The 14,032-nt window shown below is 38.1% G+C and overlaps 1 protein-coding gene across 2 annotated transcripts; it reads right to left on the bottom strand.

The window, feature by feature from the left end:
* Positions 1–210: 210 nt before the first annotated feature.
* SPZ1 (spermatogenic leucine zipper 1) lies at positions 211–12,717 on the bottom strand. Of its 2 annotated transcripts, XM_047856779.1 has the most exons (3): positions 12,008–12,717; positions 8,633–8,730; positions 211–295 (listed from the first exon to the last, which is right to left on the bottom strand). In XM_047856779.1, the coding sequence occupies exons 1-3, from the start codon at positions 12,470–12,472 to the stop codon at positions 292–294; spliced, it is 567 nt and encodes a 188-aa protein (XP_047712735.1). In that variant the 5' UTR covers positions 12,473–12,717; the 3' UTR covers positions 211–291. The 2 variants fall into 2 exon arrangements, with proteins under 2 accessions (XP_047712735.1, XP_047712725.1); XM_047856769.1 differs by lacking the exons at positions 211–295; positions 8,633–8,730 and having other exon boundaries at positions 11,038–12,717.
* Between the last annotated feature and the right edge of the window lie 1,315 nt (positions 12,718–14,032).

Here is a 14,032-nt window from a genome sequence, read left to right as displayed (position 1 = left end):
GCTATGGAATTTGCTTACAGATGGAAGGATAGGAACTAACAGAAAAAAAAAAAAAAAAAAAAAAGAGGATGAAGATACAAGAGCTAATTGACAAGGTCCCTGAGATTTTTGTCTGGAAGGGTAAACCTGAGGGCTGAGGATAGAACTTGTAGGGTTATGAGATTATGAAATTAGGGACTATGGTTTATTCATCGTTCTAACTTCAGGGTTTAGCGTAATGGTGGAGTAGGAAGAGTATTATGCCATACATTCTTCTTGAATCTTCTTGAATTTTGCATAGATATAGAAGTATTACCTATAAAATAAAAAGTAGGCCTTAAATTATCTAGCAAAGTACCATATACAAATGGGTTTTGTTTAAAATCCTCTAATTTACAATTCTCATTCCCTTCTTTTTTATCATGTGAATTTTGACTCTATCTCTACTTTTCCCAAAATACCTATTTTGTGTGGTTTTCCAGATTATGAAACCTTAAAAAGTTTCCCCAGCTTTATCCTCAGTGCAGTACAAGACTTGTACCTTTCATATAAGGCTTATTTTTGTTATATTCTTGTACTCACAAGATCCTTCCATACAGATATTTGTATTGAACCATGCTGATGAAATTAGATGACAGGATAATAATCTCAAGTGGAATATGGAATATAATACAATTATAATTTAATTTTTCCTAAAATCCCTCAAATATTAGAAAATCATTTTGAAAAATAATATCCTTGAAAACTTAACAAAGAGAAAAGTTTACCAACTGCTGTATGACAATCATACATTTCAGTTATGATTTTGGTACTACAAGGAATTTTCAAAAGACTCAAATCAATAAACTCCCATCTCAAAAACTAGAAAAATAAGAGCAAGAATAAAGCCGAAGCCAGCACAAGGAAGGAAATAATGGAAAGCTGAAGCCAATAAAATTGAAGAGAAAAACAATCAATGAAACAAAAAACTGGTTCTTTGACAACTCCACACATATAAATTTGACAATTTAGATGAAATGGATCACTTCTTCAAAAAAAATATGAACTACCACAACTCACCCAATATGAAATAGATCATTTGAATACCTTTATAACTATTAAGGAAATTGATTCATAGTTGAAAATCTGCCTCTGAAAAATTCCGGGCCCAAATAACTTCACTGAAGAATTCTACCAAATGTTTAAAGTAGAATTAACATCAATTATACATAATCTTCTCAAAAATTAAAAGAGAAAGGAACACTTCACAAATCATTTTACAAAGCCAGTAATTAAACAAAGATATTTCAGTAATACTGAAATGAAACAAAGACAGTGCAGAAAAGGAGCATCTGGCTGGGTCATTCCGTGGAGCACGGGACTCTTGATCTAAGGGTCATGAGTTCAAGCCCCACACGGGGCAAAGAGCTTACTTAAAAAAAAAAAAAAGTGCAAAAAGGAAAACTATAGACCAATATCTTTTGTGAATATAGACACAAAAATTCTTATCAAAATGTTAGCAAACATAGGTGCACATGGGTGGTTCAGTCGGTTAAACGTCTGAGTTAGGCTCAGGTCATGATCTCACTGCTTGTGGGTTCAAGCCCCTCATCCGGCTGTGTGCTGATGGCCAGAGCCTGGAGCCTGCTTTGGATTCTGCATTTCCCTTTCTCTTTGCCCCTCCCCTGCTCCTGCTCTGTCTCTCTCTCAAAAACAAATAAACATTTAAAAAAATTTTTTTTAAATATTAGCAAATATAATTCAGCAATATAAAAATAATAATAATAATACCATGACCAAGTGAGTTTATTTCAGGGATGCAATATATGTTTAACATTAAAAAATTAATACATAGTCTTCCATATTAGTGGACTTATTTTGTTTATTTATTTTAGAGAGAGAGGGCAGAGTGGGAAAGAGGGGCAGAGGGAGAGAGAATCTTAAGCAGCCACCACGCTCAGCATGAAGCCCTACACATGGCTCAATCCCATGACACTGGGATGATGACCTGAGCAGAAACCAAGGGTTGGATGTTCAACCGAGGCACGCAGTCACCTCCCCTCCTTTTTTAAGAGAGAGAAAGAGCAATTAGGCTAATTTTTTTTTAATTTTTTTTTTCAACGTTTATTTATTTTTGGGACAGAGAGAGACAGAGCATGAACGGGGGAGGGGCAGAGAGAGAGGGAGACACAGAATCGGAAACAGGCTCCAGGCTCCGAGCCATCAGCCCAGAGCCTGACGCGGGGCTCGAACTCACAGACCGTGAGATCGTGACCTGGCTGAAGTCGGACGCTTAACCGACTGCGCCACCCAGGCGCCTCTAGGCTAATTTTTAAAAGATCACATGATATCAATTGATACATAAGCATTTGACAAAATTTAACACTTATTACTGATAAGAAGTCTCAGAAACCTGGGAATAGAGGGAAATTTCCTTACTTGACAAAGAATACAAAAATCTACAGCTAAGCTCTTTGTCGATGGAGGAAAACTGAATGTTTTTCCACTAAGTTTCTATCTTCCAAGACACAGCTTCTCAGTGGAAACCTCTAAGGAAGAGCCAAACCCAGCTTAACAAAATAAAGGCATATTTTAAAAAGCCTTATAATAAGGTAAAACTTCTATGTTGGTAATAAATACATGAACTCAGAAGACTTCAAGGCCCAAAATAAAACTAATCACTGAAGGTCAGCTAAGAAAATTATATTGTCTATTCGTTGCTTTTAATAAATAACAATTGTACTAGGTAAACAGAAAATGCACCCTAATTAAAGAAGATTATGGGCACATTTGAGTATATGCCTGTCAGAGGTGCTAATAATAGGTGCTAATATACACTTTTTAAAAATAAGTTTTGGGGCACCTGGGTGGTTCAGTCAATTGAGCATCTCACTCTAGATTTCAGCTCAGGTTGTGGGATTGAGCCCTGATTCTCTCTCAAACTTCCTCTGCCCCTCGCCCCTGCTTACTCTCCCTCTCTCTCTCTCTCTCTTTCTCTAAAATAAAAAAAATTTTTTTAATTAAAAAAATAAGATAATTTTCGTCAATAAAGCTGATGTTCAGAAAATACTACTGTAAAGTCTATAAATATGACTGTAAGTGATATCAACACATTGGGAATACAGTGACTACTGAAAGGTGCCATTCTCTTTTCTTCCTTGGAGGATTATCCCTGTAAAAAAACTGACTTAGCAGTCAGAGAAAGACAAATACCATACAATTTCACTCATATGAGGACTTTAAGACACAGAACAGATGAACACAAGGGAAAGGAAGCAAAATAATATAAAAACAGGCCAGGGGACAAAACATAAGAGACTCTTAAATATGGAGAACAGAAGGTTACTGGAGGGATTGTGGGAGGGGGATGGGCTAAATGGATAAGGAATCTACCCCTGAAGTCTTTGTTGCACTATACGCTAACTAACTTAGATGTAAATTAAAAAATAATAATAATAAATAATAATAATAAAAATACTGACTTAGGGGTGCCTGGGTGGCTCAGTCAGTTAAGCCCGACTTTAGCTCAGGTCATGATCTCCCAGTTCATGAGTTCAAGCCCTCTGTCGAGCTCTGTGCTGACAGAGCAGAGCCTGAAGCCTGCTTCAGATTCTGTGTCTCCCTCTCTCTCTTCCCCTCCCCCTGCTCACACAGTCTCTCTTTTTCTCTCTCTCTCTTTCTCTCTCTCTCTCTCAAAAATAAACATTAAAAAAATAAATAAATAGGGGCGCCTGGGTGGCGCAGTCGGTTAAGCGTCTGACTTCAGCCAGGTCACGATCTCGCGGTCCGGGAGTTCGAGCCCCGCGTCAGGCTCTGGGCTGATGGCTCAGAGCCTGGAGCCTGTTTCTGATTCTGTGTCTCCCTCTCTCTCTGCCCCTCCCCCGTTCATGCTCTGTCTCTCTCTGTCCCAAAAATAAATAAACGTTGAAAAAAATAAATAAATAAATAAATAAATAAATAAAGATAAAGAGTAAAGATACAAATGAAGGAAATATTTCCCTGGAAAAGTCTAAGGACAACTAAACAATACTTTTCTCTTAAAACTAAAAAAAAAAATCATCTTTTTTTTTTAAGTTTATTTTTGAGAGAGAGACAGAAAGAACAAGCAGGGGTGGGGGGTCAGAGAAAGAGGGAAGGAGAGAATTCTAAGCAGGCTCCACACGATCAGCCCAATGTGGGTCTCGAACTCACAAACTGTGAGATCATGACCCAAGCCGAAACCAAGAGTCGGATGCTTAACTGACTGAGACACCCAGGCACCCCTAAAATAATAATGTTTAAATGGCACCTGGCTGGCTCAGTTGGTAGAGCATGTGGCTCTTGATCTTGAGGCTGTGAGTTCAAGCCCCATGTTGAGTGTAGAGCTTACTTAAAACAGAAAAAAAAAATCTTACAATCAAAACAGAACACAAACCACAGCATTAAGTTCCTCATAAAATGAAGCTTTACAACACACCAGTGCCAACTAAAATGATGTATACCTCCCTGTGAGAGAAGATTTAATTAAATATGGATTAGTAGTTGGCAGTTTCCTCTGGAAAACGATGTAATTGTTAGAAAAAATAAAATAAAACCAAAGTCTCAACTGACTGTGACACTCTGATGATGAATCTTTGCCTGAGGCCTTTATTTATGGTAAGAAATATTTTAAAAATAATTTTGTAGGGGTGCCTATCTGGTTCAGCATATAGAGCATGCTTGATCTCAGGGTGGTGGGTTCAAGCTCAATGTTGGGCGTGGAGCCTACTTATAATAATTGATAATAATAATAACAATAATAAATTTCTACCTCAATCAGGTTTGTGGAAAAATATGAAAATACTTCACTTTGATCTGGTTACTTTCTCCTTTGTGTAATATCTTTCTTTTACCTTGGAAAATATCAATGACCTCTTTGAATCACTATATTGTATGTCTGAAACTAATATAACACTGTATGTTAACTAACTGGACTTAAAATACAATAAAAAAAATTGTCGATGACCTCAAATTCTGGACATCTTGTGTGCCTATTGTTTCTTTCCTTTTTGGCCATGCTTGCTTCTAATTAGTTTCTAATTCTTTTATCATATCTGTTTTTATACCCCAGAGAACAATAAGACCTTAGCTGAGAGAGAGACAGGGCATCATTGACCATTAGTCATTGGTCCAAAAGAAAGTTACTATCTTCATCTTGCACAAGAAATAATTAGGATTCAGACAAGTTAGGACACAGAATCACCTCCTTCTTTGTGTAATTCTTCTCCCATTATACCATCCTTATTTTTTTTTAATATAAAGTTTCTCATATTTTTTCTTATTAGAAAGGTTAAGGGGCACCTGAGTGGCTCAGTCGCTTAAGGGTCCGACTCAGCTCAGGTCATGATTTCATGGTTGGTGGAATTTTAGCCCCACGTCAGGCTCTGTGCTGACAGCTCAGAGCCCGGAGCCTGCTTCAGATTCTGTGTTTCCCTCTGCCCCTCCTCTGCTTGTGCTCTGTCGCTCTCTCTCTCTCTCTCAAAAATAAATAAATAAACATTAAAAAAAAAAAAAAGTGAGCTGGGATGGATTAAGTAGAAGCCACTCTAGGGCACTTAAAAAAAAAAAAAGAAATAAAAAAAGAAAAGAAAGGTTAAAAAGTGCTCAGAAAGCACAGACATGCTAAAAGGACATGAAGGGGCGCCTGGGTGGCTCAGTCGGTTAAGCGTCTGACTTTGGCTCAAGTCATGATCTCGTGGTTTGTGAGTTTGAGCCCTGCATTGGGCTTTGTGCTGGTAGCTCAGAGCCTGGAGCCTGCTTCAGATTCTGTGTCTCTCCATCTCTTGGCCCCTCTCCTGCTCTGTGTCTCTCTGTCTCTCAATAATAAATAAACTTTTAAAAAAATAGTAAAAAAAAAAATAAAAGGACATGAAAACATCCATAATTGCAGAACCCTTGGAAAACCAACATAAATATCTTGATAAATCTCTCTGGATCCATTCCAGAAAGATTAAAAAAATAAGTATGAAAGACAAAAAAATGAAAAGGACTTTTGAAGACTTTTATTCATGATCTGGGTAAAGGTTTCTTAAACAAACTATAATTATAAGGGAAAAGTTTAATAAATTAGCCTACACTGAAACTAAACTTCTGTATACTAAAGGATACTATAAAGAACAAAAAAAAAAAAAGACAAACCATAGAATGGGAGACAATGTTAGCAACTCATAACTATCACAGGACTGGTGTTCAAAATATATAAAGAACTCCTATAATTAATAATTGGGAGGCACCTGCTGGCCCAGTCGGTTAAGGATGCAGCTCTGGATTTCAGCTCAGGCCAGGGTCTCATAGTTCGTGAGGTCAAGGCCCAAGTCAGGTTCTGTGTGACAGTAAGAAGCCTGCTTGGGATTCTCTCTCTCCTTCTCTCTCTCTGCCACTCCCGCATTTGTGCATGTGTGTGTGCATACACATGCTCTTTCTCTCTCCAAATAAACTTAAAATGGCCCCAAAATATAAAAATTTGACTAAACTCCATAATCAAAGAAATACAATTTAAAGCTACCATGAGGTACTATTACACAACCACCAAATTAAAAAGTCTGACCCCCACCTTGGGCATCTGGGTGATTCAGTCGGTTGAGCATCCAACTTTGGCTCAGGGCATGATCTCAAGGTTTTTGAGTTCAAGCCCCACATCAGGCTCACTGCTGTCTGGCTGTTAGCACAGGGCCCACTTCAATCCTCTGTCCCCATCTCTCTGCCCCTCCCCCACTTGCATTCTCCCAAAAATAAATAAATATTTTTTTATAAGTCTGACCCCTCCCAAAAAGTGTGACCCCCTAACAATATTAATAAAAAGTAAAATGACTTTTTTTTAACTAGGCTCTACATGCAACATGGGGCTTGAACCTCAAGATCAAGAAGAGTTGCCTGTTCTATGGACTGAGCCAGCCAGGAGCAATAAAAAAGATTCTGGAGGCACCTAGATGGCTCAGTCAGTTAAGCATCTGACTCGGGCTCAGATCATGATCTCAAAGTTTGAGAGTTCAAGCCCCGTATCAGGTTCTGTGCTGACAGCTCAGAGCCTGGATCCTGCTTGGTATTTGTGTCTCCCTTTCTCTCTGCCCCTCCCCTGGTCATGCTATGTCTGTCTGTCTGTCTCTCTCTCTCTCTGTCTCTCTCAAAAATGAATAAACATTAAAAAAAATTTTTAAGATTTTTTTAAAAAGACAAAAAAAGTCTGACAATACCAAATTTCAGAGAGAATTTAGGGCAATAGAAACACTTTTACAGGGACCAAGGTGGCTCAGTTGGTTGACTGTCGAACTCTTGATTTCAGCTCAGGTCATGATCCCAGGGTAGTGGGATGGAGCCCAACATCTGGCTCTGCACTGAGCATGGAGCCTGCTTAAGATTTTCTCTCTCCCTCTGCCCCTCCTCCCTCACTCATGCTTTCTGACTCCAAAAAAAAAAAAAAAAAAAAAGAAAAAGAAAAAGAAAAAGAAAGAAAATTTTAAAGTTCTGTAGCTTGATATTTATTGCCATTTGATTCTCAGGTATGAGAAAATACAGTGTGAAACAACTCTGGACTAGATCAGTACCGATTCTTGTCCAAGATTTTAACTGATTTCACACGTTGGCTTTTCCCTGCCAACAAGTGATGCCCTAAAGTTCTTTCCACATATAAAATGTCATGAGATGTCTCCAAATAAATCTGACATTGATTGAAAGAATAGAATAGATCATTACCACTGGAACCCACATGAAACGCCTATAAAAATGCCTTGCTTTTAGAAATTCTCACTTGCATGTTTTGGATTTGGACCAAAAAAATAAATACAACATTGTGGTAGGAAAATAATTGCATTTACACATATAAAATGTTAAAGTTAATGCCAAATCTAGAAGGTCTGAAATAGCAGAAATTACTTGCTGTATTAGAAGCTTAATTAAAAAGCTATAATTTATTTCGGCAATAATTTCTTTCTTGGCAATATGAACCATATATCTGGTAAAGTATGGAAATGAACTGCATATTTTATTAATCAACATGGTTGGAAAATAGAATAGTATAGATGGTAGTTTCCATTTGAAGGAAAGTCAAATGTAAGGAAATATGATTGTTTTAGTAACTACTGGTTTGATTGTAAATTTGTGAGTAGGAAGCAATATTTCAAATTGTATATTCGGTACTTCCAACATATGAAAAATTCTTATTCCTTATGCTTCATTCATAATAGAATTTATGGTGGAGATTGTGATTGTCTTTGTGGACTTTTCACATTCGTTTTTATAAAATCCTGAATATACACATGACATTTTTGGATGAGAGACAGATTATTATTACTTAGATAATAATAATTGTGCTGGTTCCCTGCTTTAATTCTTATCCCTGGAGAGACACAATGAAAACCAGATGTCACCCTACAGGCAATAGGATCTGTACTGTAAGAGAGAAAATGAATCTAGGCATTTATGTAGGAAAGAAGGCAACTGTCTTCCTATCCTTCTAGAAAAAAGGGGAAAAACACTTTGCTCCTTGAAGACAAGATGTAAAGAATCCTTGTACTCTCTCTAACCCTCTCATAATGTAAATAAATCTCTCCAGGGGCCAGAGAAGCCCAGTGTCTCCAGCTTTATAACTCAAGAGATATCTCTGGAGTCCCACGCTTCATCCCAACCTGAAAAGAAAACACACATTTCCCGAACTTACATCTTTTTAGTTCTAATTATCCATGTCTTCTGAATTATCTTATGGAGCTGGCTTTTAGTCCAAGATCTCAAGGTTCCACAAAACTTTCCCAGAAAGCCCTGTGTAGAAATACAAAAATATTTTCTCAATACTTCACATGGTTCCAAAATTAATTCTTCCTTCTGCCTGGGCAACATGGTTGCCCAGTTAAAAATCACATTTTCTAATTGTTTTCAGACAGATGTGACCTTGTGACAAATTCTTTCAGTTACCCTCTGAGAATGTATTGATTCCATCTTCATTTCTGAAGGATATTTTCACGGGGTAAATAATTCTTGGGTCACATTTCTTTCAGTTCTTGAAATATGTTCATTTCCTTCTGGCCTCCATGGTTTCTGATGAGAAATTCACTGTCATTTGGATCACTGTCCCCTAAGTTTAATGAATCTTTTCTAATTGCATTTAAGATTTTTACTTTGTCTTGGGATACTTGGGTGGCTCAGTTGGTTGAGTGGCCAACTTCAGCTCAGGTTATGATCACATGGATTCATGAGTTCGAGCCCCGAGTGGGCTCTGCACTGTCAGCAGATTCCCTGTCTCCTTCTCTCTCTGCCCCCTTCCCTACTCAGCTCTCTCTCTTTCTCTCAAAAATAAACATTTAAAAATTACAAAAAAAAAAAAAAAGATTTTTACTTTGTCTTTAGGTTTCAGAAATTTGAGTGCCTCAAACTTCTTTGAGCTTATACTATTTGGAGTTCACTCAGTTTCTTGAATCTGTGGGTTGATGCCTTTTACTAAGTTTGGAGGATTTTTAGCCGTATATTCATTGAATACTTTTTCATGTCACATTCTGCCCCTTTTGGGAGGTGTCTCTGATGACACCAATGTCAGATCTTTTGTTACTGTTCCACAGGTTCTTGAAACTCTTTTCTTTTCAGCCTGTTTTCTCCATTGTTCACAATGGGTAATTCCTACTGTTTTATCCTCAGTTTCATGGAATTTTTCCTCTGACATCAACTGCTACTATTAAGCCCATCCAGTGAGTTTATTTTACAACTATTTCCATTTGTTTCTTCTTTATATTTTCTATTTGTTGAGACTTTCTATTTTTTCATTTGTTTCAAATGTGTTCATAATTGCTCAGTGATACATTTTTATAATGACTGCTTTAAGATCCTTATCTGATAATTCCAACATCTGTGTCATCCCAATGTTGGCATCTGTTGTCTTTTTTCATTCAAATTGAGATTTTACTGGTTCTTGGTATAATTAATGATTTTTCTATGTATTCAGGACATTCTAGCATTTTATTATGACACCCTGGATCTTATTAAACCTTCTGTTTTAGCAGGCCTCTTCTGATGCTGTGCCAGCAGGGAAATTGCGTAAAAAAGCAGCATAAGGCCTCCATGACATTCTAATCCACTGGAGGAGGGGGTTGGGGAGGACCACGTTGTTACCATGAAGTGGAGGTAGGACTTCAGAGTCCCCACTCTGCTTCTTCTGTACCATCCCAGAAGAAGAGGGGAGGAGTGCCTCATTACCACCAGGCAAAGGTGAAAGTCTAGGCTTGCCACCCAGTATTTACTGGTGGGGTGAGGGTGGAGACATGGCATTTTCCATGCAATTTGGCTAGAGTCCCCTTCCTCTCCTTTTCCTGTCCAAGACTGTCTCTCTCCTCATCCTTTGCCAAGGGAGAGGGAGAGCAGGCAAAGGGAACATTTTTTTGTGTGTAAGTACATTGGCATTTCTGGGTTGTGGCTCCTCCAACATTCTTTCCAGGATATACGAGATAGAAAGAAAACCCGGGAAATTCAATACCATGCTGTTCCTTAAGTCTCAGGGTCTCTGGATAGTCCATCTCAATCTTTCCATTTCAGAATCTTCATATGTTCATTTTATACATAATGTCCAGGGTTTTTGGCATACTTAATAGAAGAGGAAGAAATGCATGTGCTCTATTTTTCCTGGAATCAGAAGTCCAGCTCCCTTAATAGAAGATACAGCTTTTTCCCCTGGGTAACTCTACTGCCCCCACTTGGAGGAGTGGAAAGCATTTTGCCAGCACAGAACAAAATCCAGATATGTTATCTATTCTTCTAAACCAACTGAAGTATCCTTCACCTAAGGCCTCTGCTGCTTGGTATGCCCACTGTTCACCGGTGGAGGATCAAGGGAGGAATATTAGAAAAAAAAATGCTAGGGAATGTGGAGATTTCCGAGAAGAGAAAAACTGTTCTGGGGTGGTTTATCAGCATTTTTTTTTTTTTGCTTCTTTACTTCACTGCTTCCCACACTTCAGTAGATAATAAGAAAAGGAAACATGCCTTTAAAAAGTGAGCTTTAAAGGTTCACAATTAAAGTGTTATATACTTCCTCCCAAGAAAACTCCCCTTACCCAGTAAATGATTAAAGAAAATAAAAACTTCTCATTGCTCATTCTTGTTTTTATTTAGATTAGATTGATAACTTCTCCTTCTTGGTTAACGGGTCATAGAATCTCTAATAACTACAACAAAACAAGCAAATTGTATGACAGGTTATGAACTTGTTGTTGACAATAAAGGTCACGAAAGACCAAACTCATGTAAGTACTAAGGTAATGAATAACGTGTTAATCCTCTTGTTCTACAGCTTGCTCTTGGTTGAACCAACAGATCTATCCTAGGTGTGCTGATTGGTTATGCCTGGAGTTGATGTATTACAGTTTTTGAAGAACTGTCTTTTCTTCTAATTTTGTATTTTCTAAGTTAGGCTGCTGGATGGCCTCTTTTTTCCCACAAGATCTCTTCTTGCAATATGGGTATTGAAGAGGTTATTAAGTGCTTTCTTACTACAAGCATCCAGGCTTTTGTAGACTTTGTGTTTTTTCTGAGATGTACCATCTCTTCCTTGCATTTTTTCCTTATACTCTGTTTCTGATAGTTTCTGTTTTTTCTTGTCTTGTTCACAATTTATCTGAATTGGACTTTCTCGCCAAGTTCCCTCTTTCTGATGATGGAGTTCCTTGAGAAGCTCTATTCTCTGCTGTAAGATTTGACATTCATTTTCCAGCAAAGCTGCAATCAAATGCAATGAGTATGTGTCATGTTCCAGTTTCTTCACTTGTTCCTCCAGTTCATGCTTAGCTGACACCTCGTTATTTGGTTGAGTTTGGAAATGCACTCCATTATTTTCAAGAGTTTCTTGTATGTCTTTCTGAGATTTCTGATATGATCTTATTAGTTCACTAAGCTCAGTATGTTGCACATTCCAGTGTTCAGCTTCCTGTAGTAACTGTTCCATGTTGCTCCTAAGTTTGATGTTTTCTTCTTGAATATGATGGTGTCTGTAATTTGCTTTTTCCTTGCTTAATTGAGTTTCATTAAGGGGTCTGTTTTCTTCTGAATGACTTACCAAATCCTTTCCAAAAGTTTGTACCATGTCCTTGGAATTCTGGTTTTCCAATATCATCTCCTGTTTCTTTACATTCTGTTCTTTCTCTAGGTCTGAACTACCAAGCAAGTTTTTCAATAACACTTTATTTATCTTGTCAAGTTCTCTGATTTTTTCTTTAAGTTCTGACACATCCTCAGAAATACTGGTTTCCTCAAAAGAATCTTTTGTTTCTGTGATCTTCTCTCCACAACTTGTGACACTTTTAATGATGTCTTTAATTTCTTTTAAGAGATTTTCAAACTTTTGTGCAGTCTGTTGTTCAGTTACTTGATGACCACTACTATTTAGGGAAGGGAGAGAACCCCAGGAGACAGGGGGAAGGGATCCAATTTCGAATAAGGCAATGATAATCCGAGGATCCAAGGACTCTTGATTGAGATCAGGAGTAGGTTTAAGAGTTTTGGAGAGGGCAGACACTTCCATCTCAGCTGAGTTAGTAGGGCTGGTGATTACAGCACGTGGCAGCAGAAAACCTTAGAAATTCCAGGAAGGGAAGGTGGTGGTCCTCTGTGCAAATGGGTAGGGAATACAAAACCAACCAGAAGTCCAGAGACCAGAGCTAAGGTCTCAAAACAGGGAGATGATGTTTAAGTGGAAGGTGACATCTCAGATGACCTAGGGGAGAGGGAGGGTGAGTAAGGGGACCAGGAGCTAGGGTCCATCTCCCCTTCTCCAGGCTTCTAGTGTTCATTCCCTGACCCTAGCAACCAGGTCTTTATTCTGTCACTGCACTATTGTGGCCTATCTCCAGCTTCTGTTTCTTTTTGTCACAATAGAAACTTCTTAACCCCCATACCCAATGACTCATGAATCAAAATCTATCTTGAGTTACACCTACTCCTCATCCCAGAAAGACCTTTATGCCAGTCCTTTCCAAAATTCCCTACTTTTCTAGGTTTTTATTCAACTCATTCTAACTGTATTCTATGACCTCCCAACCTCATCTCTACTACCTATAACCCAAACTCAACCACAGCATGGTTTTTTGTTTGTTTGTTTGTTTTTTGTTGTTGTTGTTGTTGTTTTACCACCTAAGTGCATGGTGTGAAAACTTCTCCATGGACTTTCATAGCACCTTGGAACCTTATTGCTCCTAGGAGAGATACTACCATAAAACAAAGCTGTCCGTACAAAATAGAACCCAAAAAGTGCCGCATGTCTTCATGAGTTTAGAGAAATCGAGAAATGGAATTGCTGCATTCAAAAATATTCCAGGGGTACCCGGGTGGCTCAGTTGTTAAGCATCTGACATCGGCTCAGGCCATGATCTCATGTTTTTGTGAGTTCTGGTCTCACGATGAGTGAGCTTGAGCCCCCCCTTCAGGTGAGCTTGAGCCCTGCTTGCGGTGAGCACAAGCCCTGCATCAGGTGAGCAAGAGCCCTGCTTCAGGTAAACACAAGCCCTGCATCAAATGAGCCCTGCTCCCCGTCCCCCCACCTCCCTTGTCTCTCTCTTCCTCTGCCCTTTGCTCACTGGCATGCTCCCTCGCTCTCAAAAAAAAAAAAAACAAAAAAACAAAAAAACAAAAAAAAACAAAAAAAAAAACATCCACTGCAGTAAAAAGAGAATATCTGAATGGTTCCTTAACATAATTACAAACTGGGACTTTTCTTAACTTCAAAAATAGGCATCCTTTAAGACAGACTTATACACTTGTTCCTGATTCATTTACAGGTGATATAAAACTTTGATCATTACTTTTCACAAGAACTTGCTAAAAATAGCATAATTTATCTAAAGCATCTGAAACAACTAGATCCTGTAGTGGGCTATAGAAAAGTAACTGAAATGGATTAAACTTGGTGCATTCTTGTCTTTTTGTTCCTAGGAATCAGAACCTTGAGAATATTAAATTCAAAAGAAACATTCCTTATGTGAGACTTTCTCTTCGCCTTCAAAATCTTTCTAGCAAGCACTTCACTAACTAGAAGTTTGCATCCCGTCTTAAGGGAAAATTCATGCTCTTGTAGGTGGGTTTTATT

This window comes from Prionailurus viverrinus, chromosome A1 (genome assembly GCF_022837055.1).
Source record: "Prionailurus viverrinus isolate Anna chromosome A1, UM_Priviv_1.0, whole genome shotgun sequence".
Taxonomy (NCBI): Eukaryota; Metazoa; Chordata; class Mammalia; order Carnivora; family Felidae; genus Prionailurus; species Prionailurus viverrinus.
The sequence above is the reverse complement of the archived record's forward strand: the minus strand, read 5'-3'. Positions and strand labels throughout refer to the sequence as shown.